The sequence below is a fragment of the Macrobrachium rosenbergii genome, chromosome 14 (genome assembly GCF_040412425.1).
Source record: "Macrobrachium rosenbergii isolate ZJJX-2024 chromosome 14, ASM4041242v1, whole genome shotgun sequence".
Lineage (NCBI taxonomy): Eukaryota > Metazoa > Arthropoda > Malacostraca > Decapoda > Palaemonidae > Macrobrachium > Macrobrachium rosenbergii.
The window spans coordinates 9,734,920-9,761,140 of record NC_089754.1 but is presented as its reverse complement, the minus strand read 5'-3'; the positions used below and the strand labels follow the sequence as shown (position 1 = coordinate 9,761,140).

The window sequence follows — 26,221 nt, the reverse complement described above, 5'->3', positions numbered from 1 at the left end:
CACAAATATATATACTACAGGAACGGTACCGACAAACATACACAACCCGTGTCAAGGTAGGAGTGGCCTTCAAAACTCATTTGGCCAAACATCACAATCTTCTCTCAGGGGACAATACTGATAAACATGCCGACCATAGGTGACATCAGATCCACTCCTGACAGGTGTTAGTGAGGCGGGGTTGGAAAACTCATTAGCACTGCTGCCCAGTACTGTGTTTACAAATATGATAATCTTATTTCCATACATCTGTACTGCCTACCTTAAAATTGAAACAATTTACAAATTTCTTTTGATTTTAAAGGATCAAGTTTATACATCCCTCCTTTGCAGTGCGTTATTAGAATATACAATCCTTTTTGCCCCTTCCCAGTTGATAGCATGATTGTTCTCACTAACATGTACAAAAATACCACTGTTCCCCTGTCCATATCTCACACATTTTTTATGCTGTTCTATTCTCTTTTTCAGTGATTTACCCGTTTGGCCAATATAAGAGTTGTCACAAGATTTACATGGAATGCTATTTACACACCCTTTAATATTGTCGGGAGAGTTCTTGGTAAGTACAAGTTTTATTGTTTTATTATTCTTAAATGCGACATTAACACCAAAATTCTTAAGAAGATGGGGATATCTGTAATATTATTATTATAAGGCAGTACAAGCAAATTTTTTGTGTTGTAAGGTTCTTTTTGGTTTTGATACAGTCTTTTTTGCCGCTTCTAACGCACTGTTTAATACACTGTCAGGATATTTCAGTTTCTTGCCTATATTCCTAATCTTATCTGTTTTTCACCTGCGGTAATGTGTGATAAATGAATCACGTACAAAAGTGATTACAATCATTCATATATATATATATATATATATATATATATATATATATATATATATATATATATATATATATATATGTATGTATATCTATTTCTAATGAAGTTATTGGCATTTTTCACCGATACTGTCGTTTTATCAAGACTTTGAATCAGTCTTTACTTCTTTTTCTCTTCAGGCAAGTTTCTCAGGAAGAAGGAAAAATTATTCAAGATACACACCACTTACTTACTGTAATTGTCGGACCATTTCCCCACCTCCCGGCAATGTCTTCAGGACTGGATTACAGATTGACATACAAGGTTTAAGGTTTTTATTACTGCTTGCAAACTTTTTAATTTTAAACATGATGTCATTGGGGTGTTGGATTTTTATTGGTCAGCAGGTCTCATTTTCTCGTTGGTGGTCAGGGTTGCAGCGTAGGTATTTCTGGTGCTGTGTAGGATGCATACTATGGACTAGCTTGCAATAAAAGACGTGGGTGTGATTACCATCTCTGGCTGATAGTCTTGATTTGCTTTGTAGTTGGTAGTTGTGTCTGGGGTTGTTCTGTTGCATGTGTCTCCCTTTGGATTCTCATGGATGTCCTGTGGTTCCCTTGAAGAAGGGAGGATAAAGTCTGTGCTCCTTTGTGTATTTAATGTAGACTGTTGTTGATTTATACTCACAGCTTCTGCTATTTGCAATCTGTGGAACCGGGCTTCTCTGTGCAACCTCTGTGCTTTCTAACAGTTCTTATCGTGTTGGTTTATGTTCGTGGTCATTTAGTTAGTGTTGAAATATTGCCCCTTGGTTATGGTGAGCTTGCAATCACCTGCATAGGGTGGTAGTGGTGTGCCCTATGTAGTAATTGCACAGGGCTTGTAATGTCCCTTCGGTACATTTAAATTTGTATTCTACATTGGTTGATTTCCATATCTCTCTATGAGGGGCAGTGCTATTTTGCATTATAAGGGTGTTGACTAGGTTTGGTCGGCAGTAGACACATAAGGAAATATTCTCATCAGGATTCATGGGTGTCGTACTACTATGTAATACAATAAGATCTTTCTTGGTGAGGTAGGCATCATCACTGGTGGGCTGGCATGCTTGTCCAATTGTTTTTGTATGCAACCTTCTGTAAGATTTCTGTCGTATCCATTATTAGTTAGGAGCTGCCTAACACGTTCAAGCTCTGTGTGAGCAGCTGCCACAGAGTGTTTGTGAGTGTCAGGGCATTCCCCATGGGTGTTGAGGCATCAACCCACATTAGCTGCCATTTGGTGAGTATAGATCAACAACGGCCTCTGTTAAACACACAGAGGAACACTGACTTCATCTTTCCTTCTTCAAGGAAACCATAAAGACATCCGTGAGAATACAAAAGGGGACAAGTGACAGAACACCCCTGGACATGATTACTGACAATGAAGCAAATCAAGACTATTGGCTAGAGACAGGAATCATGCCCTTTCCCACGCCCTTTGCCGCAAGCCAGTGCATAGGATGCATCCTATGGAGCACCAGGAATGCCCATGCTGCCACCCAGACTATCAGTGAGAGAATAAGACCAGCTGACCAATAGAAATTTAGCACCCCAATGACATCATGTTTAAAATATAGATGTAACTGCAAAATCCACATGCGGTAATAAAAACCTTGTATGTCAACTTGTAATTCAATCCTGAAGACGTCGCCAGTGATAGAGGAAACGATCCATCAACTAGAATAAGTGAATGGTAAGAATTTTGAATGATTTGTCCTTATTCCTGAGAAGTTTGCCTGAAGAGAAAAAGAAGTATAGATTGATTTAAAGTCTTGATAAAAAGATAGTATTGGTGAACAATGCCATTAACTTCAACAGAAATTGCATAAGAGAGAAAATAAGCCCAAATAGCATATACGAGTGTGTGTGTGTGTGTATATATATATATATATATATATATATATATATATATATATATATATATATATATATATATATATATATATATATATATATATATACATGTATATATACATATATATACACACACACAAATATACATATGTGTATATATATATATATTATATATATATATATATATATATATATATATATATATATATATATATATATATATATATATATTATTGTGAATTTTTGCCACATACACCGTGACTTTTTTTATATTAAGCCTCAAATGTCTTGGAATGTTCAGTCCAGTTCACTATGCCTCGGGAATAACTTATATTCAAGGGGAATTAAAATTAACAAGTCCTTCTTCACCAGTGGTATTCAAATTGCTCTCTTATTGGGAAACAACGTTGTACATTGACTTTTGACCACTGAGTCATCAAGAGAGGTCAGATGTCATTTATTTCAGTGCAATTGCTTTTCAGAAAATAATATCATCTACAAGTATACAGGAGCCTGAATAGAAAACTCAAGAAGAAAGTTAGAAAATAGGACAAATGATAACATGTCAGGGGAGAAATTGAGCGTAAACCTAATGGGGAACAGATGCTTCTTCAGGGAAATGATACAGAGGAATGTTAATGTGCAAACGGATCTCAGAGTAAAGATGTAAATGGAGAAGTTTTTTTTGAAGTGAATGCAGTCTTTTATCAATACAGTTTGTATTTTGAAGAATTATTGATTATGAAGGTAGATGATGGGATAAGCCGAGTGACGCAAGAAAGGACTAGGTTAGTCCTGCATACGGTGGTTGACTAGGGTTTGTCAGTTATGTCCGAAAGAGGGAAAGGTTGAGAGGAATAACTGCTCCCTTGTATAAAGGTCAAGTGACAGAGGTGAAAGAACGAATATAGGGGTATAATGTCACTTCGTATACCTGGGGAGTTCGTAGGCTTTTGATTAGGAGAGTAAGTCATATGAAAATGGAAATTATATGTGAAGAACAATGCTGCTTAAACAATGGATAGGGAGCACAGTTCAAGTGCTCGCTCTGGAACAAATTTGTGGAAAGTGGGAGTAAAAGAAAGAAACAATATTTGGTATGCGTGGACCTGTAGAGTGAATTTGATAAGAGGTAATAACGGCAGTGTTTAGGATTAAATTGAAGGTAAGTTGATAATAGAAATTAAAGGTACAATTTATAGACAGGAGAGTGGCTGATATTTTGAGACGAGTGTGCTGTCTCCGTGACTGTTTGATATCTTTATGGGTGGAACAAATCAAGAAGTCAGAGAAACGAAATTAGCTGCAGATGTAAAGTTGCTGCCTGATTTGTGATAGTGAAGAGAAGCTGCAAAATCTATCAAAAGAGTTTCAAAGCGCTTGTCAGTGGTGTAGATGTGAGAAAGTTTAGAGTTAAAGAATCTAGGAAGATGGAGCAATGAATACTAATAGAAATGGTGGAACGCTGGAAGTGGGTGATTTGCATAGGATATGGAAGTAAACATTAGAGATGATGATAGGATCAGGGAAGAAGTCAGTTAAAGAATGCATATAACAAGGAAGGTAAGTGGGTGTGCAAAAGATTAGAAAGAGATTTCTAGTGTTTATGAAGCCCAAGGTTGGAATTTTTGTAGAGACAGAGGAGCAAACTCTTCCTGTGGAAGTGAAGCCTGGATTTTTAACTCAAATAAAAAAAAATGTGTGAAACTGTTTATATGGCCTGTTTATACTAGGTGGTGTAAAGAAGGTGAAAGGGTATGACGTGCAGAGACACATGGTAATAGTTAGATTGCTGAAATTGGAAAAAATGTTGATTAGTGTGAATTGAGGCGGTATCTATATGTAGAAAGGATGGAGAGTGATCTATTGATGAAATGATAGCAGAATCCCGAAGTATTAAGAGGGGAAGAGGAGAGGAATACCTGGAAAGTGCTGGATAGATGTTATGCAAAATGTATTGGTGAGTGACGCAGGATTCGATCCACTGCTAATTAAGCCTTCTGTGTAGGTGTATGAATCATTTAATATTATTGATGTTTTTCTATACGGGGTGCTCATCCATGATGTACCAGTTAAAATATGTCTGAGGCATTGACGGCAGTGTTGGTTTTTCGGAAGACAGTCCTTGTTAAAAGACACGGATTATATATATATATATATATATATATATATATATATATATATATATATATATATATATATATATATATATATATATTTATACATACACATGTATATTTATGTATGTATGATTATGTATATATATATATATATATATATATATATATATATATATATATATATATATATATATATATATATATATATATTGTTATTTTAGTTAAAGTCCTCTTGGACCTCTGTAGGCTCCTAGGGCAGTCTCTGATCTCCTGTTTCTTAGGCCGACAGCCAGTGGGGGACAGGTCCCAATGCCTATGACACATGGCCAGTGTGTCGCTAGGCTCACTGTTTAACTCCCCAGACCGAGGGCTGGTACATATATATACATACATACATACATATATATATATATATATATATATATATATATATATATATATATATATATATATAAATTTCTGACTCACGTCAGGATCGAACCCAGGTCTCTCAGGTGGAAAGCAAGGGCGTTACCCACTGGGCCATACAAGTCTAAAAGAAGTTGGAACCTGAGAGCAACTGCACCCAAGGAATTACCTGGGCAAGCTAACTGCTTGCATACCAGCGAGTTTTCCCCAACTTCCCGACTCAGCAATGACCCAATAGACAACATTTCATTCGAATTATCCCTTCTGAGTGAATAAGATAGAAATCATCAACACACAATCACGTGTGGAACAGAAATAAATTTCTGACTCACGTCGGGATCGAACCCAGGTCTCTCAGGTGGAAAGCAAGGGCGTTACCCACTGGGCCATACAAGTCTAAAAGAAGTTGGAACCTGAGAGCAACTGCACCCGAGGAATTACCTGGGCAAGCTAACTGCTTGCATACCAGCGAGTTTTCCCAACTCCCGACTCAGCAATGACCCAATAGACAACATTTCATTCGAATTATCCCTTCTGAGTGAATAAGATAGAAATCATCAACACACAATCACGTGTGTAACAGAAATAAATTTCTGACTCACGTCGGGATCGAACCCAGGTCTCTCAGGTGGAAAGCAAGGGCGTTACCCACTGGGCCATACAAGTCTAAAAGAAGTTGGAACCTGAGAGCAACTGCACCCAAGGAATTACCTGGGCGAGCTAACTGCTTGCATACCAGCGTTTTCCCCAACTTCCCGACTCAGCAATGACCCAATAGACAACATTTCATTCGGAATTATCCTTCTGAGTGAATAAGATAGAAATCATCAACACACAATCACATGTGGAACAGAAATAAATTTCTGACTCACGTCGGGATCGAACCCAGGTCTCTCAGGTGGAAAGCAAGGGCGTTACCACTGGGCCATACAAGTCTAAAAGAAGTTGGAACCTGAGAGCAACTGCACCTAGGAATTACCTGGGCAAGCTAACTGCTTGTATACCAGCGATTTTCCCCAACTTCCCAACTCAGCAATGACCCAATAGACAACATTTCATTTGAATTATCCCTTCTGAGTGAATAAGATAGAAATCATCAACACACAATCACGTGTGGAACAGAAATAAATTTCTGACTCACGTCGGGATCGAACCCAGGTCTCTCAGGTGGAAAGCAAGGGCGTTACCCACTGGGCCATACAAGTCTAAAAGAAGTTGGAACCTGAGAGCAACTGCACCCAAGGAATTACCTTGCTTTCCACCTGAGAGACCTGGGTTCGATCCCGACGTGAGTCAGAAATTTATTTCTGTTCCACACGTGATTGTGTGTTGATGATTTCTATCTTATTCACTCAGAAGGGATAATTGAATGAAATGTTGTCTATTGGGTCATTGCTGAGTCGGGAAGTTGGGAAAACTAATGCAAGCAGTTAGCTTGCCCAGGTAATTCCTTTTTAGTGCAGTTGCTCTCAGGTTCCAACTTTTTTTAGACTTGTATGGCCCAGTGGGTAACGCCCTTGCTTTCCACCTGAGAGACCTGTCTGATCCCGACGTGAGTCAGAAATTTATTTTCTGTTCCACACGTGATTGTGTTGATGATTTCTATATATATATAATATGTTGTTTATATATATATATATATATATATATATATATATATATATATATATATATATATATATATATATATGCACGTGTGTGTTTGTGTGTGTGTTAGTTTAAAGAAAGTAAAGTGAAAATTTCATTCCAGCCAGACGACTACCATAACAGAGAGAGAGAGAGAGAGAGAGAGAGAGAGAGAGAGAGAGAGAGAGAGAGAGAGAGAGAGAGAGAGAGAATGTGCGTATTTCTAGCTACCCAGTAGGGAAAAGGCAAAAACTTTGGAGTGAAATGTCGAAATTGTAACTGAATGCATAAATAACGGAGACACTCAGCAGAATGAGGGAGAGAGAGAGAGAAATCGTTCGTAGTATGAGGAAACACATTTCACGGTTGAAAATCGGCGAATGTTTACCACCCGTCCGTGTGACGTATGGAGTTGGAAAGGTGATAAATTGCTAACCTCCGATTGAAGAGTCGTTGACCTGCATTGCACGACGAAAGGATTTTCTCAGCAGAAATACATTACTGGATACAAGAATTCAAGAAATACGTGCAGCATTAGAGTAAAATCTTGAAGGTTGAATGTAGAAATCTAGGTGCTGCCTCGGCCTGTATCTACGCGTCGCCTACTCCGAGGTGCTAGTACTAAATAACTTATGGTAAATGTAAAGTGGACGGCGGCACGAAGATAGCGTTTATTAATGTAATTTTTCGACCATACAATATAGAAGCGGTTGTATATAATACTTTAATCCGCGAGGGCTAGTACTAAACACGGCGTCCCGAAGAGCTTTTGCCATGTTTTGTACTAGCACCTCGGAGTAGGTGACACGTAGATAATACAAAGTAACACCGAAATCTGTAGTAAGAAGATGGTGACGGATTGTTTTTATAAATCAGAACGAACCAAGTACTGTAATTACGAATTGCTTTAGAATACAGTCGGAAAACCAAACCTTAACATATTTTGAATTTGTAAAAAAAAAAAAAATATTTAGGATACAGGACAATTTATTATCACTTATTACTCCCTCCTGTACTTCTTCTTTCTTGCATCTCTCCCATTATTTGTATGGATATAAATTATATATATATATATATATATATATATATATATATATATATATATATATATATATATATATATATATATATATGTGTGTGTGTGTTGTGTGTGTGTGTGTGTAGTGCGCGTGTGTGTGTGTAAATTACTAATAGGAAGAAATAAAAGCAAAGGTATGCATCTGACCGACTTATACTTTTTTAGATTTGCAACGTCACGAATCTGAATAACTACGCACACAGAAAGATACGCACATCGAAATTTCAGGTCATAAACGACAACATTTCTAGGAATAAGCTTAGATATTTACGAGTCTGTTTACTTGCAAACGTGTGTGTTCGTATATTACGGCAACTAGTTCTTGGATGGTGCATAGGACAGCCCTTGCAGGCGAGTTTATCATCCATGGAGACATTCTGTGTGAGATATGATCCGAGATCACCAACAGAGGAGCAGGAAGCCCTCACATATTTTCCCGTTCCGGTATCCTCGTTACGTATGTTCGGTTACAACCATAAGCATGATTCTGGGGAGCTTCTCATTTCGCTGCCCACATTAAACGTTTGAGTTGTGCAATAAACAATCTGACATCGTAATGGGAAATAGTTTCATATAACAGCGGTATGAGCACTGGGAAGCCATGAGTTCTTGTGGGGGAGGACATGTCCCTCCAGAAGGAACCTGCAACCGTTCGCTCATTCCAGTTGCTTTTGGAAATTGTAACCCTCTGTTGCTCACCTCAGACCCCTGCAAGAGTGATGAGTTTCGTTAACGATCGCTCTGTTTTCAGAAGTCAGAGCGTTAATGATATGCTGTCTTCTTTTAAAGAAGCTGAGACCAACGTGAGAGGACACGTCCTTATTCGAGTTTACCTGGTTATATATTGAATTGGAAGGAATTTTTGTCTTGAACTTCCGAGTACTGTAATTTTTGTGTATGATGATAAAAGTGGATACGAGATGAACTTTAGTAAGACCCTGTAGTTATGCTTTTGTGACAACCTGAGAGTGATATGTAAAAACGCGTCGTTATTTATTCTTTTTATTTTATTAGAAACTTGTTCAACTTTCCTGTTCAAGAGAATCCAACCAAAAGCATTTATTGAAACTGAACTACTGCAGTAAAACTTGTCATAAGCACACGTCAGCACCTCACCGAACACATCACAAACAGGCTGAAAACAAATCAACGACTTATTGGTCACCACAACCCAGTGGTTCTCAACCTTTTTTGGCCATGCACATTTTCACCATATGTCACAGTGTCATTCCCCCCAGCCCCCTTTCCAAAACTGTCTGCCTCAAAAGGTGCATTCCAAATAATATGCAACAAAAGACTAACACAAACACACAAGCTAGTGGAGAGAAAGACCAGCGTGACCTCAGTAGTGCGGACCTATGCACTGTGTTTTGTGTGGTCCTAGAGCTAGTTTGAGCTTGCCAATCTGTGGTCCCAATTCCCCCTGGTTGAGAACCACTGCGGCCTAACCAATGCTTCATACGATCATCCAGCAATTGCCAAAGGTGCCTTCTTCACTTGTGGTCGATGACTTATTTTCAACATATATGTGATACAAATACGGTAAGTTCCCGACGCGTGTCTCTGACAAGTTTTGAAACAAGTTTTACTATAGCGTGAACGCAATAAAAAAAAATGACTCCTCTAACGCAATCATACGAGTCTCTGTTCTGACAGAGTATTTTAGGATTTTTATCTTCCCTCTTCAATGAACGGAAATTCATCAAAACCGTTTATATCTGTCGATGAAATACTCTCTATTTCAAAGGTATAATCTTTTTGTGCTAGTGATGCTTCATTGCATAATTAACTTTACATGGGCTATATAATGTAACTCGCCCCGCGGTGGATGTCTGTTTCAAACATCACATCCAGTCCCTATTCCATTGCAGGGTCTGTCTGAAACATCTCACCCAGTCCCTATTCCATTACAGGATCTGTCTGAAACATCACACCCAGTCCCTATTCCATTACATTACATTCAGTTCCTATTCCGTTACGGGGTCTGTATGAAACATCACATCCAGTTCCTATTCCATTACGGGGTCTGTCTTAAACATCACATCCAATTTCTATTCCGTTACGGGGTCTGTCTGAAACAACACATCCAGCGCCTATTCCATTACGGGGTCTCTGAAAGATCACATCCAGTTCTTATTCCGTTACAGGATCTGTCTGAAACATCACATCCAGTTCTTATTCCGTTACAGGCTCTGTCTGAAACATCACATCCACATCACATCCAGTTCTTATTCCGTTACAGGATCTGTCTGAAACATCACATCCAGTTCCTGTTCCGTTACAGGATCTGTCTGAAACATCACATCCACATCACATCCAGTTCTTATTCCGTTACAGGATCTGTCTGAAACATCACATCCAGTTCCTGTTCCATTACAGGGTCTGTCTGAAACATCACATCCACATCACATCCAGTTCTTATTCCGTTACAGGATCTGTCTGAAACATCACATCCAGTTCCTGTTCCATTACAGGGTCTGTCTCAAACATCACATCCAGTCCCTGTTCCATTACAGGGTCTGTCTCAAACATCACATCCAGTCCCTATTTAATTACAGGGTCCGTCTCAAACATCACATCCAGTCCCTGTTCCATTACAGGGTCTGTCTCAAACATCACATCCAGTCCCTGTTCCATTACAGGGTCTGTCTCAAACATCACATCTAGTCCATATTCCATTACAGGGTCGGTCTCAAACATCACATCCAGTCCCTATTCCATTACAGGGTCTGTCTCAAACATCACATCCAGTCCCTATTCCATTACAGGGTCCGTCTGAAACATGACATCCAGTCCCTATTTCATTACAGGGTCTGTCTCAAACATGACATCCAGTCCCTATTCCATTACAGGGTCCGTCTGAAACATGACATCCAGTCCCTATTCCATTACAGGGTCTGTCTCATATATGACATCCAGTCCCTATTCCATTACAGGGTCCGTCTGAAACATGACATCCAGTCCCTATTTCATTACGGGGTCTGTCTCAAACATGACATCCAGTACCTATTCCATTACAGGGTCCGTCTGAAACATGACATCCAGTCCCTATTCCATTACAGGGTCTGTCTCAAACATGACATCCAGTCCCTATTCCATTACAGGGTCCGTCTGAAACATGACATCCAGTCCCTATTTCATTACAGGGTCTGTCTCAGACATGACATCCAGTCCCTATTCCATTACAGGGTCTGTCTCAAACATGACACCCAGTCCCAATTCCATTACAGTGTCCGTCTGAAACATGACATCCAGTCCCTATTCCATTACAGGGTCTGTCTGAAAGATGACACCCAGTTCCTGTTCCATTAGAAGGTCCGTCTGAAACATGATATCCAGTCCCTATTCCATTACAGGGTCTGTCTTAAACATCACATCCAGTCCCTATTCCATTACAGAGACCTGTCTCAAACATCACATCCAGTCCCTATTCCATTACAGAGGCCTGTCTCAAACATCACATCCAGTCCCTATTCCATTACAGAGGCCTGTCTCAAACATCACATCTAGTCCCTATTCCATTACAGGATCTGCCTGAAACATGACATTCAGTCCCTATTCCATTACAGGATCTGTCTGAAACATCACATCCAGTACCTATTCCGTTACAGGATCTGTCTGAAACATGACATCCAGTTCCTGTTCCATTACAGGATCTACCTGAAACATGACATTCAGTCCCTATTCCGTTACAGGATCTGCCTGAAACATGACATCCAGTCCCTATTCCGTTACAGGATCTGTCTGAAACATCACATCCAGTTCCTGTTCCATTACAGGGTCTGTCTGAAACATCACATCCAGTCCCTATTCCATTACAGAGGCCTGTCTCAAACAACACATCCAGTCCCTATTCCATTACAGAGGCCTGTCTCAAACATCACATCTAGTCCCTATTCCATTACAGGATCTGCCTGAAACATGACATCCAGTCCCTATTCCGTTACAGGATCTGTCTGAAAAATCACATCCAGTTCCTGTTCCATTACAGGGGTCTGTCTGAAACGTCACTTCTAGTCTCTATTCCATTACAGGGCCTGTCTCAAACATCACATCCAGTCCCTATTCCATTACAGTGGCCTGTCTCAAACATCACATCCAGTCCCTGTTCCATTACAGGGGTCTGTCTGAAACATCACATCCAGTCCCTATTCCATTACAGAGGCCTGTCTCAAACAACACATCCAGTCCCTATTCCATTACAGAGGCCTGTCTCAAATATCACATCCAGTCCCTATTCCATTACAGAGGCCGATCTCAAACATCACAGCTAGTCCCTATTCCATTACAGGATCTGCCTGAAACATGACATCCAGTCCCTATTCCGTTACAGGATCTGTCTGAAACATGACATCCAGTCCCTATTCCGTTACAGGATCTGTCTGAAACATCACATCCAGTTCCTGTTCCATTACAGGATCTACCTGAAACATGACATCCAGTCCCTATTCCGTTACAGGATCTGCCTGAAACATGACATCCAGTCCCTATTCCGTTACAGGATCTGTCTGAAACATCACATCCAGTTCCTGTTCCATTACAGGGTCTGTCTGAAACATCACATCCAGTCCCTGTTCCATTACAGGGTCTGTCTGAAACATCACATCCAGTCCCTATTCCATTACAGGGTCTGTCTCAAACATCACATCCAGTCCCTATTCCATTACAGTGGCCTGTCTCAAGCATCACATCCAGTCCCTATTCCATTACAGGGGTCTGTCTGAAACATCACATCCAGTCCCTATTCCATTACAGAGGCCTGTCTCAAACAACACATCCAGTCCCTATTCCATTACAGAGGCCTGTCTCAAATATCACATCCAGTCCCTATTCCATTACAGAGGCCTGTCTCAAACATGACATCCAGTCCCTATTCCATTACAGGATCTGCCTGAAACATGACATCCAGTCCCTATTCCGTTACAGGATCTGTCTGAAACATCACATCCAGTACCTATTCCGTTACAGGATCTGTCTGAAACATGACATCCAGTTCCTGTTCCATTACAGGATCTACCTGAAACATGACATCCAGTCCCTATTCCGTTACAGGATCTGCCTGAAACATGACATCCAGTCCCTATTCCGTTACAGGATCTGTCTGAAACATCACATCCAGTTCCTGTTCCATTACAGGGTCTGTCTGAAACATCACATCCAGTCCCTATTCCATTACAGGGTCTGTCTCAAACATCACATCCAGCCCTATTCCATTACAGGGTCCGTTTGAAACATCACATCCAGTCCCTTCCTAGTTTTTCATTGGAGGGGTGTGTAGAGCTCTCGGCTAGCATGCTATTGGCCCAGCGCTCGACTCTCCGACCGGCCAATGAAGAATTAAAGGAATTTATTTCTGGTGATAGAAATTCATTTCTCGTCACAGTGTGGTTCGGATTCCACAATAAGCTGTAGGTCCCGTTGCTAGGTAACCAGTTGGTTCTTAGCCACGTAAAATAAATCTAATCCTTCGGGCCAGCCTTAGGAGTGCTGTTAATCAGCTTAGTGGCCTGGGTAAACTAAGATATACTTAACTTTAGTCCCTATTCCATTACAGGGCCTGTTTGAAACATCACATCCAGTCCCTATTCCATTAGAGGGTCTGTCTGAAACATCACATCCAGTCCCTATTCCATTACAGGGGTCTGTCTGAAACATCACATCCAGTCCCTATTCCTTTACAGAGTCTGTCTCAGACATCATATCCAGTCCCTATTCCATTACAGGGTCTGTCTGAAACATCACGTCCAGTCCCTATTCCATTACAGGGGTCTGTCTCAAACATCACATCCAGTCCCTATTCCATTACAGGGTCTGTCTGTGCAACAGCTCATCCAGTCCCTGTTCATTAAGAGTCCTAAGCTGACGCTGTGTTTGGTGTATGGAGCTGTTGATGCTTAGGAAGTTCTTCACAGCGGGGTTTCACCCAATCCACAGGACACTGATCAAACTCACCATTCGTTCTTAACGTTAAAAATTTCCTGGACAGCTTCACAGTTCACGTTGAATAAAATCACAGCTTTTCATTACCTTTCTAAAAGACCAGAAATATTTAATATTGAAACTAAAGCACTTGTGATTTTAAATTCCAAAAGTACATAAATAATAATTGACGACTAAACAATATACCTGTTTCGAAAGATGAGAATTCTTACAAGCTCACTTGCATTCTTACAGTGATCTAAAATAATGAAAATTTGATTTGTTGAGCCACGAAACACCATGAATTAAGATATCTGAGTTATTTTGACCTTTGGAGCATAAAAAAGTTTGTACAAAACAACGTGGAAAATTATTTATTTATTCCATACTTATTTATTCTATACTATTTCGAACTGATTTTAATGTTGTCTTGGAATTATTAGTCATAGGTATTTGTTTACAAAATCCGTTTATGTCTTATGTACTTCATTTCTGTCAAAATTAGCAACTGACTGATAGCTGAGAGATGGCATTGACTGGATTTTGTTTCACGCGGTGCTTTAGAAAAAAAAAAGTAAAAAATCTCCCAGAAGTTTCTTCGGCCAATCGAGTTTTCTGTACAACGAAACTCCCAGCCTACGAAAATCTCAGCCGCGGCCCATGAAACTTTCACCCACGGCCCGGTGGTGGCCTGTGTTGTTGGCACCTATAGCGGTGCCAGACGCACGATCATGGCTAACTTTAACCTTAAATAAAATAAAAACTACTGAGGCTAGAAGGCTGCAAATTGGTTTGTTTGATGATTGGAGGGTGGATGATTAACATACCAACCAATTTGCAGCCCTCTAGCCTCAGTAGTTTTTAAGATCTGAGAGCGGACAGAAAAAGTGCGGTCGGACAGGCAAATAGCCATCTCAGTAATTTTCTTTTACAGAAAACTAAAAAGCTGTAGAAAAAGCATAACACGGATATTTATTGAATTTACTGGCTTTTACGTGGACATACTGTTAGTTTTCATGAGGATCTGAAAAGGCGTGTTAAGTGAAGTAGAGAGTGCGCATGGTGATGAACTTGGAGATTTGAAGACCTTTCCATTTATCCAATCGTGTTCAGCTTGCAATCTAAGGTAGATACATTTTCCATTTGTCTTTTTACCTCCTATTATTATTATTATTATTATTATTATTATTATTATTATTATTATTATTATTATTATTATTCAGAAGATGAACCCTATTTATATGGAATAAGTCCACCAAAGGGGCCACTGACTTGAAATTCAAGCTTCCACAGAATATGGTGTCATTGGAAGTAAGAGAAGGCAAAGGGAAATACAGAAAGAAGAGGTCTCCCTTATGGAAAAAGTAAATGAATGAATTACTAAATAGATAAAAATGTATTAAAATGCAAGAATAACATTAGGGTAGTAATGCATTGCATCTTTGCTTGAACTTTTGAAGTTCCAATTGCACGACATCCTCAGGGAGACTGTTCCACAGTCCAACGGTGTGGGGAATAAAGGACCTCTGGAACTGAGAAGTTCGACAGCAAGGCACATTTACTGCATATTGGTGTTGCCGTTCAGCGAATCTGGTTGCTCTCGGCAGATTAAAGGGATCAGCGATCAATTGTGAACGTGAAAGGTCTCTGTTAAAATACAACTTATGAAAAAGTAGTATTCAAGAGTTTTACTCTCACTCATAAATATAATACTAACCATTTCTTACATTGATTTTATAACACTCTTTGCAGCGTTCTACCATTATCATTTAAATATATCGACTTTTATTCCCATTAACTGGTTTCTGCTATTAACCGCGAGAGTTATGTGTTTCGTCATGTTTTGATATAACCTTTCAGCTCGAGGGTATATTTCAATATTGGAATTCGCTTGGTTTTCTCTGGATTGTTTTAAAAGTCGCATGTTTTTTAGTGTGTTTTAATATAGAATTCCAATGATACCCTTAGAATTTCTTCATATTTTCCATATCAGTGTTAACTTACCTCATATGCTCTTAGAGTTTGTTCTTGCTTGATTTTTGAAAAGCGCTTGGCTGCCCTTTTGCCGTGTATTCTTGGAGTAAATGAAAAAGCCGAGGTATTCTTACTTTGCAGCAGTGGTGGAGACCAAAAAAAAAAAAAAAAATTAACTCCCAAATTCAAAGGTCAGGTATGATTAACGGATAATTTTCACGCTAAAGTGAATACGATAAGTTTTTCTCTGGGCTGAGAGAGAGAGAGAGAGAGAGAGAGAGAGAGAGAGAGAGAGAGAGAGAGAGAGAGAGAGAGAGAGAGAGAGAGAGACATGGGAAAGTTACAAATTGTTCCACTTTAAAGATTAAATGAGAAGGGATAGAGTTAATTACTTGATTATGCCCTGAGTCATCCCAAACTCGTAAAAGGCTAATGGTTCAGATAGTGATCCCATTTGCACTGTGTGATTGCATCGTTGTCTTTTGTGTCTTGGGACTCCAGCTGTTCCATTTTAACTTGCAGTGGCACGTTTTAGAAAAGTAAAGATGGACTTGACTGACTTCGAGGCTTTGAGAAATTAAGTTTTTAAAAGTGACCAGATGACGGTCTGATGGCTATATCTATATCATTCTTATATCTGAGTTTATGGCAACGGCTTCATATTTTAGAAAAAAAAAAAGATATTGAGGAATAATTTAATATCTGTTTTTGTTTGTCGTAACCTCTTGTAGGCCAGGCCGAAAGACAAAATGCAAGGAAAATTTCCTATTCATCATATTTTAATTTTATAAGAAGAAAAGCAGCTGCACATCTGTATGTCAGATGCAATAAGATTATTTTTTTATTTTTTGCATAGTCAGTATTTGTAAGCAAAAGATAACTAGGTAACCGATTTAATTTTCATAGTTTTCTGAGAAAAGAACTATAATGGGTGTATCTTTGTATTTTAACATTTAGTAGATCGTTAGTTCAGCACAGGACCATTCTGAACAAATCCATGCAACTTGCAGTGTTGTATGTTTACTTTATTAGGGAGTTTTCGCTCGCATCAGTACACCAGTAAGTAATGTAACTGTTAACAGCAAGAAAGTACAACAAAGTGCTAGTATATATATCACTCGTTTTATCAAACGAGTGATATATATCGCGTAGTGGGCCTTGTAACGAAAACTGCCAAATGCTACGCAGACATTCTCATTATTTTTTATTAACTGATTAGAGAGAAAAATAACTTCAGAATACGAAGGAGCAGTTTGAAAGAGCTTATGCATTCTGTATGGCACCAAGCCACATCCATCTGTAACAAACACTCAGAGAACATCCTTTTGTTTTTTAATAAATCCAGGAGTGTAACAAGCTGCCAGTTTGGGTGCTTCCAAGAAGTTCCAGTGCACAATGGGAGGCCTCAGTAACATGGCTGGCCAAAAACTTCCACATAATGTTTAAATAGACAGTGTTCGACTTCCCCTTCGATAATTCTGAATTTCATATATTTTAGCAAAATAATGTACTTAAGGCAAGACTTAGAGCAGTAGTTCTCAACCTTTTTGGCCTATGAACCCTTTTACCACATGTCGGTATGTCATTCGCCCCCACCCCCTTCCAAAACTGTATGCCTCAAGAGGTGCATTCCAAATAATATGCAACAAATACGTACACAAACACACAAGCTAGCGGGGAGAAAGCCCGGCGTGACCTCTCAGTAGCGCGGAGCGATGCACACTGCGTTTTGTGCGGTCCTGGAGCCAGTTTGAGCCTGCCAGTCTGTGGTCACAATCCCCCCCCCCCCCGAAACTCTGAAATTCTCCTTGGGGGATTCTCTCCAGGGGAATTCCCCCCCTGATTGAGAACCACTGATTTAGAGTTTATTTTTCATTTAGCTTTTGCTGAACGTTGCTGTTATGAATCCTCTTTCTGTAGCATGTTCTCCTAATGCCTCAGATCTCTTGTTTTTCTGGTTGTCTCTCTGTCTGTGACCATCTGCCAACATGTCAAATTTTCATTTACCAAGAATTGTACATTATAGCTTAATAGACAGGTAACTGTTTTCTACTGTTTATTAGATAGGTAAATGGCGGAGTTAACGATAAGTGTGACAGTTTTAAATAAAAATATACTTGGTTCATTAAATACAAACTTGAATGGAATGATGCACGGTCCGATTATGCACTAGACAAGGCTTGAATGAGGTTAATACTAACACCAGGAATTGGTATCCTTCATATATGAAGAGGGTAACATGTTAGTGAAAAGAGAACATTAGTTACGGTACCAAACAAGTCATTCTCATATTTTATTTTCTTTCCTTGGTAACTGTTGTTTTATTAGGCTGCCCTTGAGTGGGTGACTTGATCTATTTTTAAATCAACAAATGCAATGGAGTGCAAGTTTCCAAAAGAAGAGCAGTTGCTTGGTTGGTAATTCCATCAGCAACAGACACCATAAAAGGGATTTTTATTGGGTTACATTCACCCAAAATTATGAACTTAGTGCATCTTTCTGGTACAATTGATTTACAACTCCTGTGAATAAGAGTATAAGTCCTTTTAATTATTAGTAATAATCCTTTACACGAAACAGATAAAAGAAGTTATTGCGCAGCAGGAGGTGAAACCATCGCGCCACACCAGGGTGGTTTCTCAAGATTCTCCATCTGAGCAGGAATGGACAGAAATTCCTTTTACGGAACAGGAAAAAAAAGAAAGGCGTATGACCAATAATCCATTTCTATTCTATACTGAGACCACAGATACATAATTCAATGCGAATTTCCTATTTACTGGCTGTGGGTTCGCCAGAAACTGTGAAAAAGTTTGACATCTGCAGCACGATCAAATTCCAAAGATTTACGACTACCCCGTAAATAAAATCCAGATAATTGTAGCAGCAACAGAACCGAATTCCAAAGATTTATACCTACAACAAAACAGAATAACAAAGATTTACATCTGTAGCGCAAACGAATTCCCAAGATTAATATCTGCAGAGCAATCGATTTTAAAATATTTCATTAACATTACGAGTATATTTGCGATAGACATTTCCAATCACAGACGAATTAAAAAGGCTGTAAGAACTCCTTGCAAAGATATGAATCTACAGCACCACCGAATTCTAAAAACTTACATCTTCAGGGCTACCGAATTCTGATGATTTACATGTACAACACAGTCAAATTCCTAAGATTCGAATCTAGAACACCATCGAGTTCCAAAGATTTACATCCACAGCACAATCGAATTCCAGATTCAAATCTACAGCACAATCCAATGCCAAAGATTCAAATATACAGTACCATCGGATTCCAAAGATTTACATCCACAACAAAACAGAATATCAAAGTTTCAATGCTACAGCTCTAACAGATTCTAAAGATTTACATAAACAGCACAGCTGAATGCCAAGGAATACGTCAACAACACAACCAGATTCCAGACATACGTCTGCAGCATATTTTCATAAATTCCAAAGATTTATGAATGCAGTGCAGCCGAATTCCAAAGATTTAGATCTACGTCACAAATGAGTTCCAAAGTTTGACATCCAGATCACAACCCAATTCCAAAGATTTAAATCTACAGAACAAACGATTTCTAAGTTTTAAAGTTTTACAACAGACTAACTTCATTTCGAAGATTGACACCAGCAGTATAACAAAATTGCAGACATATATCAGCGGCAAAACCAAATCGTAAAGATCTGCGTCTGTTGCTTGATCAAATTCCAAGAATTTACATCGACAGGACATTTTACAGGCTGGTCTGGGAACAAGAGCCCGTACCGGCAAGTTGCTGGGTAAATCGAAGAAGGCAGGACATCGAAATTCCAAAGACATCAATAGTTTAAACATTGTGTTCTACAGACCTCCTCAGCAAGTCCGAACTTTCGGTGGCCGGTAATAAAGTCAATGGAAAAAAAGTCACAATTTTGACTAGGAAAAAAAGTCACATTAATTTATGTTGGCAATTAAAACAATTAAAGTAATAAAACAGAAAATGTTTTGTATCTCTCCTAGATATTGACCCCCAATGGTATTGGGAAGTCATTATCTGGGACTAATATTTTTTGGGGGGTCATTATCATTATTTACAGTCTTTTGTTTATGTTTTTACGGTCATCCCCAACGGGCTTGTACTAAATACGCTGCAAAGGTGGATACATACCGGGTTAAAACTCGGGGGCAATATGTCCGCCCACAGATCTTAAAAACTACCGAGGCTAAAGGGTTGCAAATTGGTATGTTGGTCATCCACCTCCAGTCATCAAATATATCAAATTGCAGCCCTCTAGCCTTAATAATTTTGATTTTATTTAAGGTTAAAGTTAGCCATGATCATGCGTCTGGCAGTTATATAGTACATGCCACGACCGGGCTGTGGTTAAAGTTTTATGGGCCGCGGCTCGTACAGCATTATACCTAGACTACCGAGAGATAGATCTATTTTCGGTGGCCTTGATTATACGCTGTACAGAAAATTCGATTGTGCCGAAGAAACTTCGGCATGTTTTTTACTTGTTTTATGGGGATATTGAAGAACAGACTTTTTATTGATTTTTTTTTTTTATTTCTGATCAGTGAAAAACTACATTTGGTAAAAATAATTTGGGGATCTTTCCTAGATAGAGACCTCCAGGGGTTTTAACCCGGTATGTATCCACCTTTGTGGCATGTTGAGTACAAGCCCGTTGGGGATGACCGTAAAAACATAAACAAAAGACTGTAAATATCATAAAGATAATGGCCCCAAGAAATATTAGTCCTGGATAACGACCCCCGAAAACCCTTGGGGATCATTATCCAGGAAAGATCCTATAATTTTGTAGCTTTTTATATACTCAAAAACAGCACTAGATGTTTTATATGTGCACTGAATGAATAATAATTTAGTGAATGACTACACAGGCTCTTATATGGCTTATGATAATGTTTGCCAAAATCGTTTATTTTGAGATAGAGAATAGGTCAGTAGTTCTGGCATATTCTTTTATCCAATTCCATAACTCCACTACAGGGTCTGTTCAACATTTTATATTAGAGATTAAGCACTGAATAGCATCTTAGCTCATTACTTAACTTATAACAACCTATAATTCTTTAGTGGCATGTCATATTTTATGAATGAAGAGCGAAAGTGACATAACAAATTTCATTTAAGATAATGTTGTGTATGCCAGCCGTTATTAATAACTTCCTTGTTAGGTAGTGCCTTTATGTATTCAAATGAATGGTTATTCTCTTCTTTTATTATAGGCAATAGCTTTAGAAAGTAGTCTTTAAACATAAACAAAAGCTCTTATTGGTGTAAATAACGCTTGTCTGTCTCTTTACTTCAAAGAAACAGGATTTTTTCTTATCAAAGGCTAAAGCGCTGAATGACAATTTTTCTTATTTAATTGTTCCTTTCATTATTATTATTATTATTATTATTATTATTATTATTATTATTATTATTATTATTATTATTATAATTATTATTATTATTATTACTATTATTATTATTATTCAGTAGATGAAACCTATTCATATGGAACAAGCCCACAGGGGCCATTGACTTGAAATTCAAGCTTCCAAAGAATATGGTGTTCATTAGGAAGGCGTAAGAGAAAGTAAAGGGAAATACAGAAAGTAGTTAATAGTATTGTCTGATAATGAGCTACTAAAATTAAGTGATCGTTTTGAACGTAGACTGACAGCAGTTACGTATTTTTTTATTATTATTATTATTAAACACACAGGCATTCAACTATTTCTGTGTTGGGGCAAATTCATGATATTAGTAAGCCTGTCGTCATTTTCAACTTATGTTTTTTTCTCAGGATAATGAGTTCACTAATTAGACTGTCAAAGTAAGTAACAGCTACCATCCATCTTTTCATTATCCGGGCAAAAAGGGAGACAAAACGTAAGATTTGTAGCCACTTTTGTTGAACAGGAATCGGCTGTAAACTGAACGTTGTCACTTCCAGAAGCCACTGCTTTCAATGCATAACGGTACTTGAGTTCCGATAACAATAATAATTTGATATACCCACCAAGTACAATTCTCACGCCTGCCTTAAATACCTCCTGTGTCTACATTTTAATTCATTCACTTTGAAAGTCTCAAAAGATATCCATCAACTCGTGAACTGAAACTCAAAAACTAAAATGAATGAATTTGTAAAAAAAAAAAAAAAAATTCTACTTTAGCGAAATATCTTTTAATGACTAAGAATTCTATTCCTAGCAACACGCTGATGAAAACAATATCCTAAGAAGGATGGACATGGCACAAATTAAAGATGATGATAATAATTTGTTGAAATCAGTTTTCAACGCATATGCTGAATAGCAGTAACATTTCCCAGCCAATGCAAAATTACTTCCTTGGGAAAAATGTGTCGGTGTTTATGACTGCACATGAGGGTGCGCTTTGGTAATGTATACGTTTCTGTAAATCCATTTGTTTTCCTCGAATTCCAACCATTTTATGGCAGTCGTTCCAGGAACCCTTAGCGTAAATTCGCCGAGAACATTGTAGTTCTTTTTCACCCAGAACTCTGGTGATACGAATTGCAAATAGCTGCTTGCAATGTGCTTTTGACCTCCTGTTTGTGCAGATATTTGTTTGTCCTTTGTGTTTTCCGAGTGTGGCATAAAGTTTAGTTTCTGTGTTGTTTGCATGTGATCCCCGTGAGACCTGACTGGCATTCTGCTGACTTATTTTGCCTCGTATAATAATGGAGTACAAGAGACGACTTTTTTGTGGATTTTTTCCTTTTCAGTTTCTCCCCGCGTTATCTTCCCACTTATTCCATTTTTGAATCTCTCTATTAAGATAATGCTGTATTTCTCCGTGCACATTCAGTATATATGAATTGCTCCTTTATTTAATTTTATCAGCGCTTCTCAAAGAATAATACTTTGAAAATTTCAGTTTGTGTGCAAATGTGTATGGGTTCTATTTTTTCCTCTGGAGCGTATCCGTTTATATATTTTAATTATTAAGTAATTTTCGTTGTTTAAACTGTGTTTATGAAGGATTACTTTTGAGCCAGTTAAAAATGTGTCGTTCGTCGATTATCCGCTTAATAAACCGCAGTTCTCGAAAATGTTAAGCCACTATTCTTGTAAATGTTAGGAATAATCGAAGAAAATAAGAGCATAGCAGCGTGTTTATTAAAACTATATGGTTAGATGTACCCGGCTGTGATTCCTTCCCCTCCCCAATTGATAGTAAAGTTAAGCTGTGGCTTTTATTATTGTCGAATCTTACTACCAGGAAAATAACAAGTAAACACAAATAAAAAAGTTATTTACGTCGTGTACGAAGATGAAAAATGGAAAATCTCTAGACAGGCAAATAGAGAGAGAGAGAGAGAGAGAGAGAGAGAGAGAGAGAGAGAGAGAGAGAGAGAGAGAGAGAGAGGCAAATTGACAATTGTGGAGGTTAAGAAAGTGCAACATCTTTTAAAAACGAAGTCAAGTATGCGGACCCACTTTATGGTTAGTATAAAAACACCTTTCTGAAGAGCTCCGTGGTCGGTGTCAAAAGAATCTTCTTTCACAGATGATAACACCTCCCGCGTTGTTACAGTAATTCCTAATTGCAACACCTTGCATTTTAAACTATTAAGATATCCTTAGTTATTTCTTAAAAATGTTGGAGATGAATCTAAAGGATATATATATATATATATATATATATATATATATATATATATATATATATATATATATATATATATATATATATATATTATGCATATATGTATACATATGTATATTATATGTATATATAATATATATACACATATATATGTATATTTATATAGATACTATATATATTTATATATGTATACATAAACATATATATATATATATATATATATATATATATATATATATATATATATATATATATATATATATATATATATATATATATATATATATATATATATATATCGATCCATTAATGTCACTGAGTTCATTGCAAATAGACACTTGGCCTATCTACCTCAGAGAATTTCATGTAAACGAGAGGCGCAGAAGAATATTATTTAGAAAAATATAGTCAAACCTTATTGATCTTTTTTTTTTTTGTATGAAAAGTAGCTCATCTTCCAATCAGTAATAAGCAAGGCAAGAGGACGTTATTGTTACACAAAACTCTCTTTTTAGAAAATGATGGTTGTCAGTTTTCCTTAAGGTCTACTGTACTTTAGAATACTTAATTTTTCTTAAGACCGCCACTAACGCCTAGTTATACCTGCGCAGTTATGCCTGCACATTCGGACTGTGCAAGCAAAACCGAACCCATTAACGTTCAGTTTTGCCTGCACAGGCATTAATGCGCAGGTATAACTGAACGTTAGTGGGTTCAGTTTTGCCTGCACTGGCCGACTGCGCAGGCATAACTGTGCAGGTATAACTGAACTTTAGTGGCGGCCCTTATTTAATCCTGGGACTTTGGTGCTTCCAGAAATAATGTTTCTTTCCTAAAAATCATTATTTTATTTTTGTTCTGCAATACGGGATACATCGAACATTAGTTTGGTTCTTGGGATGAGTGAGTGTAGCTGCTTTTGAGTGCCTGATAAATTCTCCTGTAGGGTGGGAAATTTTTTAAGGCGCTGTATTTATATATCTGTATCATAGAAATCGAAAGGTCAACGAACTTTTACATCGGGTCAGCAATGTGCATTTTTAATTTTTATATTACGCTGAAATGTGATAAAACGTACGTCATAAATTTAAATTTATGATAAAATTTTTTCTGATGTCCCTTATAGCAGGCAGACATTTTATTTCTCCTATTAACAAAACTGACCCGCGGCACTTCAATTTCAAACACAAAAGGAGAAGCACTATCGTCGGCCCCAATCTGAACGAAATGCCCCGACTGGAATGTGAGAAAATTCACATATTCAGCAGTATTCGTCCATCTCTCCGAGGAGGTAGAATGTCAGAGTCGGAAAATTATCAAAAACTGCAGAGGGCATTTCGGCGTGAAAATGACGCTATCGGTGGTAGAAGAGGAACGAAACCAGACTTACGGAACAAAGGACTGGCCCCGGGCTCTCTCATCGCCCTGATAACATATCAGCACATGCCCTGCCGCCATCACCCGACGCGCTGTCACACCTCCCCTCTCTCTCTCTCTCTCTCTCTCTCTCTCTCTCTCTCCTGGCCATATTCAGGGCTCCAAAAACTTGCTACCCAAGATATTCAGAACACCCTCAGGCTAATAAAACTTCCACGAAAAGTCATTTTGAGCAGTGTGTATTTGCTCCTTTTCATTGTGTTTTGCACTTCTCCTCTCTCTCTCTCTCTCTCTCTCTCTCTCTCTCTCTCTCTCTCTCTCTCTCTCTCTCTGTATAGACCCACACGGCAGTGTATTTTAAAATATAATTAAATTTCTAATTAGTAGTAAAAAAAAGTATTTAGAAGCCTTTTCTAACTGTAATTTTTTCTTACTTGAGCTGATGTGGTGATGAGGATGACACTGACTTGAATCTCATTATTCAGCGGTGTTGTTGCAGTGGCTGTTGTTCTCTGAGGACGAAAAATTGACCTTTTGCTGCGTTGCTGATGCTGAGTTTTTTGTTCTTATCCCAACGATATCGCCATTGATTTTCAGGTAGTCAACGAAAAATGTCTTTGACAGTTTTCAAAATTAATTGACGAGCACGAAAATGTCACTACAGATTTTAAAAGGTACATCTGTCTGCAATATCTTGCCCTTTGTCTGTAGCCTTCAAAAAAGTTGGTCAAGGTCACTCAATTTAAGATCACATAATCAGGGCAGTAAAGGATCTGTGCAAGGATGCGATCAAGAGGAACGGAAAAAAAATTAAAATAGCATTAATCATCTACACATTTTATCATTGTGTATCTGGAGATAATGAAACATCATCGTAACAAGTTATGATCATTGAATGCCTAGGGGAGGCCTTAATTCCGTTATATATCGGTATTTTTCTGATCCCAAATCAGTGGTCGGGGAGGCTTAGTTGGTTTTACCTGAGTTTTGCAGTGGTCCTGAATTCAAGCCTCGCTCGTGACTTTATATACATATATATATATATATATATATATATATATATATATATATATATATATATATATATATATATTTATATATATACATATGTATATATGCTGTATATGGGTGTGTGTGTGTGTGTGTGTATGTATGTATGTATGTTTATATATAGAGCGAACCTTACAGGAAAATAACAGGGAGAAATACAATACTGAGATCTACAATGTAAATGTAATATATATACAGTAGTATATATATGTGTGTGTATAAGTATATATACATAATATATGTATATATACATATATATATATATATATATACATATATATATATATATATATATATATATATA

The 26,221-nt window shown here is 37.9% G+C and overlaps 1 protein-coding gene across 6 annotated transcripts in view; it reads left to right on the top strand.

Annotated features, from left to right (window-relative positions):
- LOC136845715 (uncharacterized) overlaps positions 1-26,221 on the top strand; it is an 893,447-nt gene that overhangs the window by 270,698 nt on the left and 596,528 nt on the right. For all 6 annotated transcript variants that reach the window (XM_067115907.1, XM_067115902.1, XM_067115900.1 and 3 more), the window contains one exon: positions 472-562. Coding sequence is in view for 4 of the 6 variants with exons in the window: in XM_067115902.1 (XP_066972003.1) it covers positions 521-562 (42 nt within the window). In the remaining 2 variants the exon portion in view is untranslated. The remainder of the gene's footprint in view (positions 1-471; positions 563-26,221) is intronic.